This window comes from Electrophorus electricus, chromosome 22 (assembly GCF_013358815.1).
Source record: "Electrophorus electricus isolate fEleEle1 chromosome 22, fEleEle1.pri, whole genome shotgun sequence".
Lineage (NCBI taxonomy): Eukaryota > Metazoa > Chordata > Actinopteri > Gymnotiformes > Gymnotidae > Electrophorus > Electrophorus electricus.
Window position 1 is genome coordinate 7,366,120 of NC_049556.1, and position 20,842 is coordinate 7,386,961.

General features: G+C 38.3%; 2 protein-coding genes across 2 annotated transcripts in view; both read left to right on the top strand.

The window, feature by feature from the left end:
- The first annotated feature begins 7,619 nt into the window (after window positions 1-7,619).
- sall4 (spalt-like transcription factor 4) lies at window positions 7,620-13,198 on the top strand. Its single transcript, XM_027008315.2, has 4 exons — window positions 7,620-7,686; window positions 9,732-12,203; window positions 12,307-12,611; window positions 12,770-13,198. Exons 1-4 carry the CDS (start codon window positions 7,620-7,622, stop codon window positions 13,196-13,198), a joined length of 3,273 nt encoding a protein of 1,090 aa, XP_026864116.2.
- A 2,131-nt stretch (window positions 13,199-15,329) lies between these two features.
- The window catches only part of LOC113576308 (probable phospholipid-transporting ATPase IIA), a 29,158-nt gene continuing 23,645 nt past the window's right edge, over window positions 15,330-20,842 (top strand). Inside the window, exons 1-4 of the mRNA XM_027008308.2 lie at window positions 15,330-15,538; window positions 17,099-17,243; window positions 17,945-18,058; window positions 18,247-18,355. Of these exons, the coding sequence (XP_026864109.1) occupies window positions 15,471-15,538; window positions 17,099-17,243; window positions 17,945-18,058; window positions 18,247-18,355 (436 nt within the window). The 5' untranslated portion in view covers window positions 15,330-15,470. The remainder of the gene's footprint in view (window positions 15,539-17,098; window positions 17,244-17,944; window positions 18,059-18,246; window positions 18,356-20,842) is intronic.

Consider the following 20,842-nt stretch of genomic DNA (forward strand, 5'->3'; position numbering starts at 1 on the left):
ATCCAACCAGGCCACTCCTTTTCTGATATTCAAAGGTTCACTGTATATTTGCCTGTTGATTAATCTGCACTACGTTTATTACAATTGCCATCAAGCTTTGAATTGTATTTATTGCCACATACTTTTTTGGACATGCAGCAGCATTCTCTAGTGTTTTTTTGAAACAGCAGTTTCAAAAGAGGTTCAAGATTTAGAACGGGAAGGCTTCCTTTGAAGGGAAAACCATAAGGCTCAATGAGCCGAACTTGCTTGGGTTTGTTACTGCTGGTCAAGCAGTGCCAGTTCTCCACTAATAAAACATTCTTTGCCAGCTTTAGCCAGAGCCTAAGAAGAGGTTTGGGTTTGAGATTAAAAGGTAGGCTGTGGTGATATTTACTGTTTAATTGCATGGTATAATTAATTGTCGCCAAAGATTATAAAATTGAAAGTGCCACAGATTTATTTTGATTAAAAATATATATTTACTGTGTGTGTGTGTGTGTGGGGGGGGGGGTCTGTGTGTGTGTGGACATATAGGGGAGAATAATTAAGCATGTTAATGATTAGCTTTAAGAACTTTGCCTTTCTGAAGAGCCGTTGAACATATTTGACAAAGTATATTTAAAAAGTTCAAAGCTAACCAGCTACAGACATTAGACTATTAATGGAAATTGTACTATATATTAATATAATTTGTTATTTAGTGTGAGTGTATGTCTACAAATACATAATAACTGGTCAAAAATATTTATGATCAAAACTGAATTCTTCTATTATACATGTATCATAATGAAACTAAGCAGACTGTGTGTGTGTGTGTGTGTGTGTGTGTGTGTGTGTGTGTGTGTGGCCAGTGTGCACATGCATCTGTGTGCCTCTGGTGGCAATTTAAACACATCCAAAGCCAATAGCAGTCTTTTATTACACTTCTACACAATGTCAACTGTAATGTGTACAAAATTGTAAAAGGAAATCACAACCACATTTCCACCTTTTCTGTATAAATTCTTATTACTGGATTATTGACACAGTTTATAATTAAAGCAACTAGAATTAAGAGTAGCTATTTTACAGATAGATATTTTAAAATTTACATTTGGAAAAAGCATGTCTATTTAAATGCATTAAATACATTTATTATTTATTATTGTATGTGTTACATTGTGTAAACATATGTTACGTTGTCTTTTAACATTTTTAGTAAAACATGCCTTAGATATGAAAAAGCAAAAGCAAGCTTAGAAATAAGTATTAGCCATGTGAGTTAATAATAAGAACGCTGACATTAGTCTGTATCAAAGAAATCAAAGATGGTGCCAGTTTGCCTCCAGTCCAGTATGAGACACACAAACAACTTTATGTCTGTGGCAAATTAAAAGTCTTTAAAAAGATAAGCAAAACAATTGCTGGTGAAATCATAGTGATTGGGAATTTAAGGCATATGATCACAAACCATTAAATTAATGCATTTTTTTTTTTTTTTTTTTTTTTTTACAAAATGATTTAGTAAATCCTGATATTCAGTGCTTTCATATGTCCCACAATACACTTTTCATTCAACATATCTGAACCATGACCTCCTAAATCCATCAATACTCCTACCTTTCCTTGTCTTTCTCTCTTTCATCTTAAAGCCATTTTTTTTTACATGTGCCTCCTGCACATGTTGAATTGTCAGATAATCTTTTTAACACAACCCATACAATGTCAAAAGAATAATGAAGATAGTGAGGTGTTCCATTGTACTGCAGGCTTACCTACTGTATGTTAAGTGTTGTACTGTATTTTTATCAGTACTTCAGTTTACCTGGACAGGACGTATTTCAAGAGAGCAATGCTCTCTACTGCAGGCCTCTCTATGAAGCGATTCTCACCCAGTAAACAACCAGTTTATAGCCTTACTGTGGAGACTGCAGATCAAATTTGAAGGATTGGCACCCTGTTGTCTCACAGCTTGACGGTGACTGACTGACTCTGTGTGTGTGCTGTGTCTCAATTTTCCCATTAAAGCTCCTCCTCTCTCTCCTTTCCAAAACATAAACCAGCATCAATCCTTTACAGAGCAGTCAATCCATTGTTGTAATCTAGGCCACCAGATCCATTGTTTAGATGCAGATAAGGAGCAATCATGCATGCTGTGTTGGCTTTTTTTCTTCATCTGGCCATAGTCCTTTAAAATATAAAGGTAATCAGGAAACTTGCAACAATTCAGGTATGATTTGTTTTATATGTAATTATTGCAGAGATCGTAGGCTGATTGTCATATACAAAAGGTCCTCTCTTCTCATAGACTCATGTACTTTTTGGTTTCTAAGGTTGCTTGATAGGTGTGGTGTGTGTGATGGTGGGTTTATGGGTAGAAGGGCCCATCCCAGGGGGCTCTGCTCACAGACTCCTCGCACTTTTATTGTTTGTTGATGGAAGCAGTTGTCATACCCCAGCAACTACAAAAGCTATTGCCTATGTTTGCTTCGGCACAGGAACCAATGGGCAATTCCATTCAATTACAGCAATGTGTGGAGTCTTTAACACCCAACACCCCCACCACTACAGTTTATTTCTTACTCTTTCTTTTCTTTCATCCTTCTCTTTCTTAATTTATTTTTGTTACCCTGAAAAAGTTGACCAGGAATCACAATGACACTGATTTTGGGACTATTGTGTAAAACACTGTTAACACAGTTTTCTATAATGTGTAACAGTGTTAGACTAGTCAAATACCATCCTATGATTTTGAACCATTCACACTGACTATTGTCATTTCCTGTGTCACAGTCATCTCATTGCTATCACCCATGTGTTACAGCCATATGATAAAATACCTGCGGTATTCTTTCAACTTTTTAGCAATACTGTAACAAATTTGATCACTGTTTCCCTCATTGATGCCATGTACTACTCAGAGTAATTATATTTCATTCCAGAATACTGAAAATTAAATTGGTGTCAACACTGACCAGCACTTTGTCAATTCATATGATTTTAAATATCTTACAGAAAAATCTGTTTATGAAAAATTTCTATTAAAATTATGAAGTGACAAGAGTAAAGAGTGAAGAGACCATATTTTTAAAATCAGACTTTTTCATTAGCACTGCATATCTCACACGGTGCTCTCTCTATAGTTCCTGCATATCTCACACGGTGCTCTCTCTATAGTTCCTCTTTTATGTCTTAGAAATGCAGGTGTCAGGACAGCTGTTTTCATTTTAGTTTGCTATAGCAAACTAATGATCTTCTAAATGCTGTCCTTGTTTTGTTTCTCAGAATGAACATTGTGAGCATGAAAGTGGAAAATGTAGGGCAATAAGTGAAGCTTTGGTCAAAGTCAGATATAAATGGCAAATTTTCTTCTCTTCTCTCTCCCCCCCCCAAATAACATCCCTCTGTCTGGCAACTTTGTGATTAGTCAGTAATCACCAAAATGATCAACAATGTGATCAAAGGAAGCAGTTTTTGCAATTAAACATCAATTGCCATAAAAATACCATGAAGACACAATGAAAGTGAGCTAATCTATAAACCCTGTCCACATGATACATCTTCACCTCTTGTATTATACATTTTGTCTCCAGTTCTATAAATATGTAAATATGATCAGGTGGGTGCTTCCCAAATACCTTATTGCAAAGTATATTCAGTTACAGAAAAAATGAAGTCAAATATCAATTTATGCCACAGGATGTCATATAGAGAAACAAAGTCTACTCCATGATGGAGCTGTTGAGAGGAAATACAAAACATGTTCTCTTTGAGATAAACAAACAATTAGACAAGCCATTTATTCAAATCAATGCTTTTTTGCATTTTCTGTATTTGTGTATTTTAATTATAAAAGGGAAACCAGCTGTTTGGCCTCATGGATAATTTTAGGAGCCATTCTTCACAGGAGTGAGGCTAGAAAGCTTAGGGCTTTTCTCCACTAATGTAAAACAATCTCAGAACTCAGGGCTGAAAGGCATGTGAACACATGCAGTCTCAAATGGTGTCAGGACAGACACCTGTAGAACTGTATATATATAAACGGGGAGCCAGTTCTATGATAAATTAAAACCACACCAATCATCTAACTGTACAAATCTATATATAATTATATCTATATACAGTTTATGCTCTTATAATAGGCTTAATCTTAAGCAGACATAAGCTTATTGTATCCACAAAAAAGACAAAGGAGCTATGTTTATCATTATATAATAGACAGTGTTTATGCTTATAGCTAAGCAGAAACACAGGTGTGAGATGACTTTGCTCAATGTTAAAAATGCAGGGTGATAAAAGGGAATCCAAAAACTAAGAATCAAGGGTGACATGGCAATGTGAAAAATCCCAGCATCCTTTTGATTGCTCTTTGCCTTTCATGTTTTACACCGACTCAGAGAACACACGTTCAATTTACAAGTGCACTCAAAGTGTCACACAGTTATTGTTCAGTTGTTATAAGTCCTGTTTCCTTTTCAGGGCCCTAAATATAAGCAAAGACATACGACCAAAAAAAGGCAGCCAAGTATTTGATTAACAAATACATCCTAAAAGAAGATGGCGCATAGTTTGTCACTTTTTTGTTATAAACATGTATCAAAAACACAACACTAATTTCTCACACATTTTTTTCTATGTATTTTAGGATTTGAATATGGACATTACAACCTGGTTTCCAAATGAAAGATCCAAAACCATACAAGATGCACAATGACAAATTTTACTCTTAACAACAGCCAGATCTGTCCATTACTACAATGAAATGACATTCCTTGCACTGTCATATCTATTCAATCCAGATAGAAAGCTCTTCTGAATCCAAACCTATGAATGACAGTTTAAGCATCAATAACCAGAGGTTACACAACACAATGTCTCTTATATAACTATTGCTCAAGGTTGGTCTATTCCAACCATTATGTTAGCTATAATTCCAGCTATTAAGGAACACCTCCTTTTGTGAAGACATTCAATGTATACATCACAATAAAACAGAGAGCAAACAGCTAACAAATATCTTTCCCTTCCCCACATAAAAAACAAAGAAAGGACATCATTTTTTTTTGTCTCCTAACACAAGTGTTCTGCAGTGGAGTGGTATATAAGAGGAAATTGAATAGAAATGTCTTTTTTTTAAATGTAGAATATTACTACTTCAGATATGCAGTTCCATGAATATGTTTTCATTTTCTTTTTTTAATCAATTTAAAGCACCTACATTTGGTTTTCTAATATAATAATTTCTAATATCTATATTATATATATAACCAAAATTATACTATTTATGATTTAACTGAAATTCACTACTATGTGACTAATGCCAACTTACTTATACATTTGTCTAATACGCCAGCACATCAAGTAACTTTTCGCTTCTGGTTTTTCTTGTTTCAGAAGTGTTCTTGAGCTTGAGGAAAGGACAAATCTAATGAGATCCTCAAGGTTTAGAACCACTCCTTTGCATGACCTCATCTCCTGGAAAATGTTAAAGAAAGCATCTGTCCATCCTGAAAGAAGGACAGGAGATGAAGCTCCTTGTTCCCACCCGTGCAGATTTATTACTCAACTGCTCTGCCATGAGAATTGTTTAGCTTGAGAGCAAGCATTCAAGCACAGGTTGTTATTGGGGCTGTAAACTGTCTAGACTTCACTCCCCTCCTTTTCCACCTTCGGTAGGTCTCTGGGTGATGGACATTTGTTTTCATGAGATATACACAGTTCTCTTTGTGCCATGAAGGACAGCAGGGACATTTTTGTAGCTCCCTTTTATCTGACCAATACCGTTGGTTAATCGGAATTGCCATTAGTAAAGAAGCAATTACAACAGGACATCTGATTTGCTGGTGGAGTGGAAATACTGATTTATACGTCATTTTTATATTATTAATGGTAACCTTTTTGACAAAATGAGTAGAAGTATGAAATTAGCTTTTTTGGAAGGTTTTTTTCATCAGCTCAGAGGGCACGTTACGCCATATCAGGAGCTGTCCCGAAGACATTCAAATTCTCTTCCCGACTCCAACTGTCATAAAATCTCCAAACGCCAAAGTTGCTGTTATAACAGAAATCAATGTAGATGTATACAACCTTCATCTCCATTTCATGGACTATAGCAGACACAAGCTTAAAATGTCTAGTGAAATGGGTTGGAATGTTCTTTCCTTCATTTTCTTCTTAACCCTATTAGATTTAGGGCCATCAATCTCTTTTGCAGTGTAAGACATAAACAGTTGACAGGGAAAAAGAAAGAAAGATGTATTGGTGGTGCTTCTATTGAGGAAGGCAGTAAATTCCTTCTCACTCTCTGAGCACTTACCACTCTCGCATTATGCAAACGTATGAGGGGGTGCAAGGATTAAAATTCTTTGACATGATATTTGGGCTAAGGTGTGACACTTTAAAAACCATGCTGTCCATTTTAAGACAGGATGCACTAGTGCTACGAACATGGATACTCATTACAATCATTTGTTGTGGAATGCTGAAATGTTTTGTCCACAGACTTACTGTCCACATATACCCTTCCCTCTTAATGAATATAGATAACTAGAAGCTACTGCAATGAATTAATCACTCAGTCTTGGGACATGCGCTACTAAAAATGCAGATATTCAGCCTAAAATGCCTTTGGTCAAAGTTCTTTCTTTTCTTTGATATAAGATACTGGGAACTAAGCATCAATCTACATATTTGATCTTGTTGAGGCTTGTGATAAGGATACTGTGGTGATCAATATACTGCAAATATAGATTATTTTCACATTTTAACTCTCTCCCTGTCTGGTTGGGGTGTACTGAACGTTTCATGCTTATTTGTACTTATATCTTTCATACTTTCATACTCAGAAGAAAACTGATCTAAATTTGTGCTGGGAATTCATTCAAATGTTTCATCTTCACAATTGATTTAGATTTTTTTGTTTCAAATAAAATATCACACAGGCTACATAAATGTATAAGAAAGACTTTCAGTGTCAAACTTGAACTACCATCCTGCAGGCCTTTAATGAGTTGCTTTTGGCCAGTGATATTTCAGATTTAAATCAAACGATAGCGATAAAGCATACGAAATATATTACCTTACCAAAAGTATTAAAGAAAAACCTACATTATATCATCAAGGAAATATACTCAAAAATTAATTGACATCTCTCATTTTTTAATTTATTTGGCATTGTTTTATGATTATTATTATACACCCATTATGTAACGGGGTGGTCCCCCTCTATATAGAGCAATATAGCCTAGGTAAATGCTTACGTATAAGGGTGTTGTACATTATTTTATTTGTCAGGAGCAGATCCAGAATTGCGACGTTATGAATTCGGTCGTCTTACCCACACTAGCACGATTGCTCCCCTCCCACTCTCATCACACTCCCCTCCCACTTGCTCTCTTTGGCTCTTCCCTCTGCATCTCCCACCCACTTCTCGCGCTCTGCTTTTCTCATCAATGAACCCTATTTGAATAATGTGTAAGCACTTGGACTGGAGCCAATCAGCTGTCAGAGGACCATGATAAATCGCAATGCATTATTGATAATAATAATTACTTTGACATGCGCGTTTCTACTTGAAGGGCTAATTTCCCAACCTGGAGAATTTGTGAAGGAGAGGGGTAAATAGCGTTACTATTTGCCCCAGATGGTTGTTTCCTACCATGTCGCGACGCAAGCAATCCAAGCCACAGCACATCAATTCAGAAGGACCAAATTCGGCAGAAAACGGTAAGCATTAGCCAACCAAAGGACGGACGATATATTTATACAACACGCATGTTCAATTCTATATTTAATCAAATAAATAAATAAACGAATAAAAAAAGTTTATTTTAACTGAATGCAATAGGTTAGTCTATCGCACTTTGCCCGGAATCTTGGAGTTGGCCAATTTTTAGCAACTCCTTTATTTATTTTTTGCTGCTCACTGTGCATATGTGCATAGTAGGTTTGCTGTTGCTCTAGTTTAATCCAGTCTTTGAAACGTCTGTTTTAGTTGGAACTTTGGATGTCCTTGGATTACTTGTTTACTTTCGTAATTGCGGTATTTCTTTCAACTTTTTAGCAATGGTGTTACAAATTCGATGTTCCTCGTATTAAGCCTATAATTGTAACTCCAATAATCTGGCGAAATTGCTTTGCGTGATTCGTCCCGAGTGTCTGAAATGTTTGGGGTAGATTTCTGTCTTTGGTAGTGTTTTGTCTAGTACATGTGTTTTTCGATACATTTTACGAAGAAGTAAATGATTCATTGGCTATCGACTTAAACATCAGAAGCAACGCAGTGATGGTCATACAATTGTTAGGAGCAGAAAACCGAAAGTAGACCACTGGCCCTTTCTTCTACTTTTCAAAATATGATTAAATAAACCTGTTGGCTTCAATGTTGGATGACTAGTTGAAACGAAGGCGTTCAACAGGTTGGCTCGCACGAAATGTGATTTGTGGAGAAACAACCAGAAAGCAATAGATCCCCCTACCTAAAATGCACGACTTTTACCCTTTGTATGGAGATGAAGACGTGGGGGGATGGAAAAGCAGTTGTGGCGGTGGGGGGTCGATTGCTTTTCGCATATGTAAACTGTAGTAACACTGCATGATCTTTATCTCGCCTATATCCAGCCAATTTGACCCCCGATGTGATTAACACCCTGAAACTAAAACTGGGGAAAAAATGGCCTGTTTTTTAAGAGGCCAAACTTCCTTTTAATTAGCATTATCACACTGGCTCAAATTTGAAATGGGCACACACACACACAATTTAAGTAAATATTACCTCGTGTCACGCTGAGGTCTAAATAGTATTGCCCGCTTGGCTAATGCGCCACCTTGTGGAAATTTGGTTGGCTGTAGGAGTTATTTCCTACATTCCATATAGGATTTTTTTTTTCCCCTTCATTAGTATTTCACTATTTTTATCCCCCGCGCGCACCAGATGAAGAGTCCATACAGTAGACAAACTTCTACTTGGCTGTATATAATGAGCAAAGGTTTCTTTGCTGAAATTGTTGCCTAGTCATAATCTTTTAAAACATGTTTTGGTTGGTTGTATTCCACTTGTTTCGTTGTATCTTTTGTTGGTTATGAACAATGCATATCCATTTCTAGTTTCCCCCTATTCAAGTTGCCTGTCGAGCAATTAACAAGCCTCAACAGTTTCGTTGTTGGGATCTTAACAGGTGGTCTCCGCTTTTCAAATAAAACGGCAGTATTTGTATCATCCGGTGGGTGTATTGAAAGGGAATGTATACTAGTAGGTGGACATTGTAATCTGTTTTTTGCTCGTTCTGTCCTCGACCTATAAATACGCAAAGCTACAAATGTTTGTTTCCAAGATCATACATATTGAATCTGACACTATGTACTTAAAATGTATGTAAATGCGGTGTTTGCGTTCGATTGAATTGCTTCAGGTCGGTTATGGTTTGGTTTTATCCTCCGAGCCTTTCAAAAAGATATTGTTCATTTTAAATAAGGTATGGATTTGCTCCTCATTCCAATGCGATTGCGGTTTAATGACAATGTTCAATAAGGTAAACAACGCCCTCATCTGGGGACTCGACTAAAGGCGACACTCCTTGCACCAGTACTTATGGAGTAGCTTTAGCTGAAAAATTACGTGAACATGGAAAGCTAATAGAATTTTCTTAAAACAAACTAGCTGGTCTAAGTGCCATGTGTGGTTTCTAGTCCACACTCAAATAAATTAAGACTATGTAGGCTCTACATAGGCCTACTACTGTAACACTCAACACTGTTTCATTTTACCCCAGGGGTTCTACAAGATGCCCAAACTGAGGAGGATTCCAGTGAAGTCAAGAGGTGTCGAATGGATGAAACAAGAGTTTGTGAAAAATGCTGTGCTGAGTTCTTTGATGAACCAGAGTTTCTTGAGCACAAGAAAAATTGCACTAAGAGCCAACAGGTAGTCATTATGAAGGATGTGGAAGGGGGTGAAGTACTTCCTGAATTTTCTGAGCAGTCCTCTGGAGACTTGCAAAGTGATTTTGGTGATGCCCAGTCCAGCAGTAATTCCCAGGTAAAGCATAGCATGGAGTCAGTGGAGACTATAAAGGATGAACCAAACCTGAATGGAGATGGTGCCTCGAAACAAATCCAGCAGATGTCCAACAGTCCTGACACCGGCTGCATACCTACTTCCAAATTGCAAGACTCTAATGTAACCCTTGAAACCATGCCTGCCACTAGAGTAGCTGTAACACAGCATTCATCTAATTCCTCTAGTCAGAAGTCTCAAACACCCTCATCACAGCCAGATGTGTTGCATGCCATACCCATGATCCTTGAACAGCTGGTCAACCTTCAGCAACAGCAACTTCAGCAGATCCAGCTAACTGAGCAGATTCGCATCCAAGTGGCTATGATGGCACCTCACAGCCTTCACTCTGCAGTGGGAGCTGCAGTGGATCCACTGAAGGCACTCGGTGCACATCTTTCCCAGCAGCTCTCAACTGCTGCTGCCCTAATTGGAAAACGAACAGGCTCTCAGAGTTTGACTTTGGAAGCTCTCAAGCAAGGTAAACTGAATCAGCCCAGTAGTATTCCCACATCGCTTACTGGAGGTGTTGGCTCCATACCATTGAAGACTGACGTGATGAAAGGACTCCCAGATCTAGCCAGCCGACTTCCATCTTTACTTCCCCAGTCTCCAGCAGTTATGGCATTCCAGAGTCCCTTCAGTGGCCTTGCAGCAGGTATGGATCCCTCCAAAAAGGCAAAGAACAAGATGCCTGGCATGGCAGAAGTAAAGAATGGATCTGGTGAACAGATGTTTAAACATAAATGCAAGTTCTGTGGGAAGACCTTTGGGAATGACAGTGCCCTCCAGATTCATTTGCGTTCGCACACTGGTGAAAGACCATTCAAATGTAACATCTGTGGAAACCGCTTCACAACCAAAGGGAACCTCAAGGTGCATTTCCAGAGGCACAAAGACAAATACCCACACATTAAGATGAATCCACATCCTGTACCTGAGCACCTAGACAATATTCCCACAAACAACGGCATTCCATATGGCATGTCTGTTCCAATGGAGGAGTCCAATATTGTAGACAAACCAGTGATTGGACTCCCTTCCACAGGTCTCCACCCATCAGTGCTCCAGGGATTCAAGCCTTCTTTTGATATTCCAATGACCGATCTCTACACACAAAGACCCTCCTCATCTGGCAGTGATGGTGCATCCATTTCCTCGGGCATGTACTCTCATGAGGTGGGACTAGATCAGAGTAAGGAAGCCACAGATGCACTAGCTAATCTGCATCATATGAATGCTACTGGTCTCTCTGGTGAGAGTGGCTCTGGCACAGCCAAACTTCAGCAAATGGTGGATGGTCTGGAGAAGAGAACCAATGACCCTAATGAATGTCTGATCTGCCACAGAGTCTTGAGCTGTCAAAGTTCCCTAAAGATGCATTACCGTACACACACTGGTGAGCGACCCTACAAGTGTAAGATTTGTGGCAGAGCCTTCTCTACCAAAGGCAACCTTAAGGCCCATTACGGTGTCCACAGGGCCAATACTCCCCTTAAGATGCAACACTCTTGCCCAATTTGCCAAAAGAAGTTCACTAATGCAGTTGTACTACAGCAGCATATTCGAATGCATATGGGTGGCCAAATCCCCAACACTCCATTACCGGAGAGCCCAGAAACGATGGATACCTGTTTAACAGATGAAAAGAACATGGATGCCAGTGGGCTTGAGGAGAGCATGGAGGAACAAGATTTGGATTTGGACAATCAGGAGAAGCAAACCAGCTCTGAGCTGCCAACTGTGCCTGTCCCCAAAGGGGATCAGCCCTTCAGTGGCTCACCTGCCATGTTCTCAGGCATCACTGCTCTAGAAAACCACATGAAAAGCCTCACATCAGCCTTGAACTTGCAGCGACAGAGTAGCACTGCATCCGAGAGTGATGGTGGGCTCAAAGAGTCACCGTCAACAGCTGGGGAGCTAGAATACAAGAATGGACGCAGTCCAGCTGTGTCTGATTCAGTCTCCTTTCACTCTTCATCTCCAGTAGATGGCCAACTGGAGAACACGCAGACAAAGTCTCCAGAATTTGTAAACGCAGATGATGGAAATGGTGTCACTGGTAGAACAGACTCTGATGGTGGAGCTCAGGATTTCACTGAAACGAATGGAGCACTGGACTTGACTTCTAGCTATACTGCAAAAGCCATCAAAGAAGAGCCTGGTCTGTTTCCAAATGGAGAATACTGTAAGTTGCCATTGAGAGACTCACCAGGTCAAAATTTTACAGATTAAGCATGTACCCTCGTTATGTGGAAGCCTTTTGTTAAATATGCCTTTCTACTTTACAGCTGCTGGGCACATGCCCTTCATGAGGGTGCCTCCAAGTCTGGTTAAACTGGAAATGCAGATTCCTCCTGAGAATCTAATGGGAGCCCAAAATCAGTATAGCTCTCCACTGTCCCAGGGGACAGGCACTCCTCCCCCAAGCTCCAGTGCCCCTCGTCGCTCGGCCAAGCAACATCTGTGTAATGTATGTGGCAAAAACTTCTCATCAGCCAGTGCACTGCAAATTCATGAACGCACACACACTGGAGAGAAGCCCTTTGCTTGCACCATTTGTGGCAGAGCTTTTACAACAAAAGGAAACCTCAAGGTAACCTTTTTGTTAAAGAAAAATTGATTTCAAAATGGTCAGTGAGTGTTTGTGAAACTCGAACATGTAGAAGAGGTCATGCATGTTTGTGTAGCCACTTTTAATTTTAAACAAAAAGCTTGTAATTGCTGACATTTTGGCCCCTATCTGTTTTGCAGGTACATGTGGGAACACATATGTGGAATAATTCAGCAAGGCGTGGTCAGCGTTTGTCTTTAGATAACCCCATGGCATTGATGGCCATGAGTGCTGAGTCCAAGATGATCCCAGACATGTTACAGCCCCCAAAAGATCTGATCTCCCCACCAATGAACTTTGACCCATCAGTATGGAATCAGTATGCTGCTGCTTTCACAAATGGACTGAGTATGAAAACTAATGAGATTTCAGTCATCCAGAATGGAGGAATCCCAGTCCCTGGAAGCCTTGCTGGAGGTCCATTGGTTGGATCTACAGGAGGACTGATGAAGATGGACTCCTCTCACTCAGGCATTCCAGCTACAGTTGCTGACATGGAAAAGAATGGCTCGGAGAGTGTAGTAAAATCACAATTTCCACATTTTATGGAGGAGGGCAAAGTGAATTAAGACCCCAGTGATTTGGTTAACTTTGCTGCTCTGACAACCTTTCCAGTGGGTACAATCAATTCTAGGCTTTGGCATTGTTTTAAGTTGGCTGTTGATTTTTGCAAGACCTTATCAAATCTGTGTTCTGAAATCAGTGGCTCTTGGATATGGATATATATATATATATATATCTGTTGTGTTTTTTTTTGTTTTTTGTTTTTTTACTTGATCTAAATCCTAGTGTTACTTTTAGTTAAACCTGATGTAACTACTGTAGTTATTACTGTTTTTCCTCTCTAATATATGCGGGTATTTGTCACTAATATTTCAAGAAAGTTGAATGTAAGTTTTACTTGAAATTGCTTTATTCCAGAATTGTTCTACTTGTGAGAATTTTCTGTGTAATGTGACCTGAACACACACTATTGCCACCTCTCACAAAGTACTAGGACATGATCTGTTTTGTTTGTGGATTTTTTTTTTTTTTTTTTTTTTTTTTTTTTTTTTTTTTTATATAATTAACTGCTTGTAAGCTTATGTTGAATTCGTCATGCTCCTATTGTGACCATTGCTTTTGATGAAGTTATGCTAGGTCATACCATCTAAGGTATTTATCTTTACAGCTTATGCAGTGTAGCATAGTTCCAGCTTCCTGAATTCCTGTTATTTCCAGACTATCCTATTAAAGTGACTGGTGCATATAGCTTGTTAGATGTGTTTTGGGGGGGAAAAATAGATTTCATATTAAATTATTCTGATTCTCAGTGTAGTTTCTGCCTGCTCTACCAAAAATGTAATTTAAGTGCCTGTTTAGTGGTGTGCTTTTTTTTTTTTTTTTTTTTTTGCGCTTTTTTGCCTTTTTTTAAAAAAAGCACCGCAAGATTGTAATGAAACACTCTGTTCATGACCAAAGTGTACTATATTTTTGCATGTAGCCTTAGACTTATTCTTGTGGTTTCAAATATCCATACACACGTTTTACACCCTTCATCCCCTCCTGTCAGTAGGACTAAAGGGCCTTCCTTTGAATCCTTTTTAGATGATGTATTCTAAGGGCCAGTTTAATGCTCATCCCTGCACTTTATTTCTCTACCTTCTAAGACATGTGTGGTTTGGGGGGGGTCTTTTTTTTTTTTTTTGACTGGACCATCTGTTGACCCAGGGAACTGATTGCCTGCCAGTACATCGGTTTGTTACATCATTGTCTAACTTGTTTTTTTTTTTTGGTTTTTTTCTTCCCCAATTTAAGGGTTTCATTGCAATTGTATACAATGGGAGCACAACACCTGTGGCTTTCTAGTCAAAATGCGCAACTTTGTTTTTGGGTAAAATGGATACTGTAGTTATCAAATGGACTGGAGCAGTCAACAAAAATCTGAGTTTCTGTTGAGCAGTGCTACCACCTGCCTTACTTGTTCCTTGTGAGACTCTTCCCCCGTTTTAAAAAGTATGCATTCAGCCTCTTATGTTTTCAAAGGTAGCAACACTATCTTGAACATAACATCAGCTTGGGTCAAACTTCTACCTCATTTAGATGCCCTTGTTGTCACTCTACTGATTTGAACATATGTATTTTTGCTGCCATGTGAGCTGAGTAAGTGATTGTCATGGTTACAATTTTTCCATAACCTGCTGATTTTAGTAATGTAATGAATGTATTGCTGGACACTTTGCACAACACTTGCTCAGAATAAACACAGACTCCTATACATTCTCTTTATATGCATTTGCCAAGCTGTGCCTTTTCCTGATGTAAAGAAAAAGATGGTGAGAGATCTTGATTTAAGAGGTCTGAGTGGTGTGGGTTTTTTTTTTTTTTTTTGTTTTGTTTTTTTAGAGTTGTTTACAGTTTAGACTTATTGTAAATATTCTGTGGTGATCGTTTTTTTTTTTTTTTTTTAATTTTTTAAAAATAAAACCCAGGATTTCTTTTTTTTTTGTATCTTGTTATTTCAAACTATGGGTAAACATGCACATACAGGGTATTAAAATGTTTATTCAAGATAACCTTACCCAGGTGGTGGTATGTAAGCTAAGGTCTAGTGTTTTAACCTAACTGCCCTTTTTCAGAAGGTTCGTTTCATACTTCCTTATAAAGACCATAAACTACTAAGTTATTTTGAAGGCAATATGTTCATAGACTTTTGAACGTGGAACGCTTCCTATAAGTAAAATCATTAGCGCTCAACTCCCAAACGCTCTTTGACCAGTTCAACACGGACAGCTCTCGCTAGCCTCCGCCCAAGTCGAAACGGCTTGGATAATTTTGTAGGCGTCAACCCGCATAGCAGAGATGACGGACAATATTCCTCTGCAGCCGGTACGACACAAAAAACGACACGACAACAAACACAAGAATGGGTAAGAGAGAGCAACGTGTTAAACCAATTTTGCTATGAAAGCAGCTACGAAAGGAATACGCCTGCGGATGCTAGCTAGTTATATTGGATAGCTAGCTACCTAGCTTGGTGGCTAATAACCATAGGCTTTGCCTATCCGCTCCGTCAAACGTTTACCGTTAATCTTATTTTGTAAGAGGTGACGGCACGTTAACGTATAATTATTACAAAATACAATGAATTTAATTCGTATATTATATAAATTAATGCAGTATTTAACCATTGTGCCTTAGCTAACGTTAACCCAGTTTATCAGTGAATGGGGTCCAAGGCAAGCCTATACAAGTGAAAGGATGACTAGCTACGGAACATCCTTGTTCCGGGTGTTATCGGTACAGGTGAATATTGTAGTTTCGGACCGATATTTATAGAACATGAGCTCGAAAAAAGAATGAACAGAAAGGGACAAACGCACCAGGTTGTCTGGGGTTAGCTAATAACCTGGTTGTGTTTTATCCGTGCAAAGTCAGTTTTATTTAACCAAGCTAACATTAGACATTTCGCTAAACTAGGCGGGCCTAGAATGAAAGGCTTAGTGTTGGCGCAAGGGGAGAATGGAAGATCAATAGTGGATTTTCCTGTTATCTCATTGACTAATGAACACGATAGCTAATTAGTTCAAGTGTACATAATTGACTGCCCAAGTTATCTTCAAAGGAATATGTAGCCTAGTGCCAAACCCATGTTACCTAATGCCAGTCCCTATTGTCGTCTTGTTGAGTAGACTTGGTAGGCATTTTAAAAGACGAATAAAAGGGGTAATCTCAAAATCTATATTCGGTGTCATGGCCTTCTACACTGATACGGCACAATGAAGGCACAGATGTTTTCAGTAGAATCCATTTCTCATTTATCTATATTTTAACTACCAGAAACACGTTTTTTGTTAAATCTTTAATAAAGCATTTTCTTTTGCGTCCCTAAGAGTCAGGTGACTGTCATTTTTATAGACTCTTTTTAGAAGAGTTGGAGAACAGGTCTGTCATGTTCTAATTCATTTGAAGAAAATCAGGGCACGCCTTTGCATTTCATAGTCCAATAGTATTGGCCCTAAGAAGGCTCTTTTACCAAGACCAAATTGGTCAGGATGTCCCTCCAGTTGCCCTCTGGTTTATTGAACAGTGCCTTTACTATATCCGTGAAACACATAAGGTCTTTAGTATTAATCTACATTACAGAGTTAGTAGAGGGGGAAAAAAAAGGATTGGATAATTATCTGCCAAACCAACCTGTATTTTAAATGGTGGTAATCAATCAAATATGAGTTGACACAGAGGTTTACACCAGTTCTTTTTTCTTGGAGATAAGGCTTGTTGAGAAAGGAGGTGGTTGCTTACATGAAGTATTATACTGACTCAGCATGGTTCATAAACCTACACCTAAAGTTGTAATGAAGTTACAGAGGCTGTAAGACAGGGACGGTGATGAGGGTGAAAAAGTACTGACTTTTGGATTACACATTAAAGCAATTGTATGTGATGTCTCAAAGTAAAAAAAAAGAGTTGAATCCTTTTGCTCTTAGGTGCTGTCCATGGTCAGGGTGCTGTGGGATGGGGGATTTTCGACCTCGGACGGTATGGCTAGGCCACCCGGAGAAGAGGGAACAGAGGTACCCCAGGAACGTCATAAACAACCAAAAATACAACTTCTTCACCTTTCTCCCTGGGGTAAGGCACTTTAAATGTTAACCTAATATGGAAACATATATACTTTACTATGGCTTGTGTCAAGTTAGGACATAGTCAATAAGATTCCCTTGTTTTCCATAGTTTCCCTAAATCTGTCTTGTCTTCAGAGTAATTTCCTTATGCAATGGCAAGCTCCTCCTTAAAACGTTATTTACCATTTTTTAAAATATTTGCATTGCAAATGTTGATTACTTTTAGTACTTTTGTATGTAAGAACAAATTGGTTGCTGTCACTGGTGTGGTGAATATTAGTGCATAGTACTTGCATCTTGCTAAACGCATTACAATATAATAATAACACAATCCTTAACTGCAGAATTAAGGGGAAAAAAACACCTAGAATCACACTCTCTAGATATCTTTAAGTAATGATATAAGTACTCTGTATGTATAACAGGCCTGTAAAGTATGATATGTTTGACACAATGTTTTACATGCTTAGTTATATTATTTTTGTTGATGCTTTTAAATGTCTACAATAATGTATTTTTGTGTTGATCCATTATTGTCTTTGTGCACATCTTTGGTAGTATAGGTAGTATTATTTCTTTTTCATTTAAACCTCCTAAAAGAACATTTCTTCCTCTAAATCCAATCTTACAGCACTGAGAAGAGCAGCCAAACTACTAATAGGCATGTCTTATGTCTTCCAACTAATATATGATACACTATACTTGTAGGTGCTGTTTAACCAGTTCAAGTACTTCTTCAATCTATACTTTCTGCTCCTGGCCTGCTCTCAGTTTGTGAATGAACTCAGACTAGGGGCTCTGTACACTTACTGGGTTCCACTGGTAAGTAAAGTTGGTATTTTTTTTACCTTTTCTATCTGTATGTGGACTAGAATTTGTTTAATTGCTTATATCCATGAATTTCATCAGTCTCTCTAATGAACCTGAAATGAAAAAGGCTACACCCTACTTATATATGTATGTATGCAGATATGTGTTTATCAATTTATTTATTATTTGTTTGTGTACAGGGTTTTGTTTTGATTATTACCATAGTGAGGGAAGCAGTTGAAGAAATACGATGCTTTCTACGAGACAAAGAGGTCAATTCACAGATCTATAGTAAGCTCTCCACAAGAGGTGAGCTATTGTTTTCACTGGGACACATGGGATGCATCTGAATGAGTGCTAACAGTATTTGTCTCATTTCTTTTTTGTTGGTATGTATATACATGATAGTTATATAGATATATAGGTATAAGGTTTGTACAGATGTGCATATTCCAAGTACATTTAGTGTATGGATTCCCCTCCTAACTATATGGACAAAGTATGTGAACACCCCTGCTAATTATTGAGTTGCAGTGTTTGTTACATTTATTGCTAACAATTTTAGAAAATTAAGCACATATCAATCAAATGGAGTATTAGTAGTAGAAGGGGTCGTGCAGAAGAGCTCAGTGACTTTATATGTGAAATGTCATAGGATTCCTTTTCTACAGTCATTTTGTGAAATTTCTTCCCTGTTAGATCTGTCCTGCTCAATTGTAAATGCTATAATAGTGAAATGAGTGTAGGAGTGTAGAAAGTAGGAGCAACACCAGCTCAACCATGAATCGATAGGCCACACAAACTCACAGAGCTGGAACAGCATGCGATAAAGCCCATAGAGAATAAAAGTCATCTGTTCTCTGTTGCATCATTCACTGCAGAGTTCCAAACCGCTTCTGGAAGCAAGAACTGCGAGTCAGGAGCTTCTTGAGTTCGCTAAGCACAATGCCAAGCATCAGCTGGAGTGGTATAAAGCATACTGTCACTGGACTCTGGAGCAGTGGAAACATGTTCTGTGGCATTGTGAATCATGTTTCACTATCTGGCAGTCAAGTAGACACTGTCTGCCAGGAGAACACTAGCTGTCGGAATGCATGCCGACATCAATAGTGTAGCGGAGGAGAGATATTGTTCTAAGGCTATTTTCAGGGTTTTGGCTATATCTCTTAGTTCCACAGAAGGGTAATCTTAATCCAGCATACAGTTAAAAGTTTCCAACTGTGGGGCAACCATTTGGTGATGGCTCTTTGCTGCTCTGGCATGACTGTGCCCCTGTGCACAAAGACATGGTGTGATGAGATTGATGTGGAGGAAGTCCACTAGCTTGCACAGAACCCTGACCTCAACCCCACTGAACACCTTTGGAATGGAACCTCAAATGCAAGCCAGGATGTCCGCCAAGCTCATGTAGATGTGGTGATCAGGTGTCCACATACTTTGGACATATAGGTTATATAACGTAATACTTGTACTGAAAAATAGTAGCAAGCACTTGATTGGTTCAGGCCATTGTTTGATATTTATGTGTTGGTTCCTGTGTAATGGAATCATGTTAATATAGTTTAAGTTAAAGGCATTTGAGTCTGAATGAGTAGTTTCAGGCATGTTAATAACATGTCAGGCTTAAAGAGGTGTGAAGGATTGTGTTCAGTTTGGAGCAGGGATCTTAAAGGAATCATAAATTGTGGAGAATAGCTTTTGACACTAGAAAATCAGAGAACCTCCTGTGGATTCTGTCACATGCTTTCCTTTGATCTGGCACCGTCTCTTCCTCATAAACTCTGTGTATTGTAGGCCTGCAGTAACTCTCTCCATATAGAAGTCATATAAAGCTGACCAGTGGCACTTTGCTACAGCTATCTTACCTGGTAGAGCCACTGATGGCCAACAGGACTGGAAAACATCAAAGTTTGTCATATTTAAAGTGCCCCTTGCCTCCTTTTTATTGAGTCACCCCATTCGAGGTGATGGTGGGATTTATGGTAGCGCACAACGTCCGGTATGTAACAAAAGAGAGTTTATGCCCTTTTGAGTTACAGATTGTGAATAACCATTGGAAATTAGCTTGTGTATTCAACAAAGATCATAAGCAGAAAACAAAATTAAAGGTCCTTAGCAGAAGAAAAAAGATTGTAGGTACATGTAAGTCCTTATATCTTGGATCCATTTTTGCTTAACTTTTAATTTTTAAATGTGAAGTCTTGATTTAGAATATATATATTTCTTTATTTATTTATCCACAGGAGGTTCTCTGAGACATATATATATATATATATACATTTTTCTACATATTTTGTCCTTGCTCACATCTTTATCACAAAAGTGTACAATGACCTTTTTGATACCCGACGTGCATACCGAGATGTGTATATGTTAATGCTTTGCATATGTATTGGAGTAAGGTCTCTGCACAGGTTATAGGTCGCTGACCTTTTCCAAACAATTTTAGTCTTTCCCGCTCAATGGAATGAGAGAGCATTCTGCCCTCTCTCAGAATTCTTGTAAAGACTCATAGGAGGGTATTGTTGAAAAGTAAATGGAGAACTCATGGACTCAAGGCCTGGAAAATCTCAGAGGAAAGTCTTCTAGTGGGTTTAAATATCTAAACACATAGCTGAATCTTGTCATCGAAATAAGTAGATGTATTTGGTGGAACAAAAACATTATAAACTATAAGAATATGAGTTCATTTATGACGTTTATAATATTCATAATACTTTAAGGCAGTTTATAAAAATAAATGTAGGCATCACAGCCACATTCAGTTTTTTTTTCTTCAGATTTTAGTAATTGTTG

Bases quoted from the DNA above. Each gene is read 5' to 3' on its own strand.
- sall4 (XM_027008315.2), top strand. From the start codon at position 7,620: ATGTCGCGACGCAAGCAATCCAAGCCACAGCACATCAATTCAGAAGGA. The intron at 7,687-9,731 runs GTAAGCATTAGC...ATTTTACCCCAG, and splicing joins ACCAAATTCGGCAGAAAACG to GGGTTCTACAAGATGCCCAA. The intron at 12,612-12,769 runs GTAACCTTTTTG...TCTGTTTTGCAG, and splicing joins CAACAAAAGGAAACCTCAAG to GTACATGTGGGAACACATAT.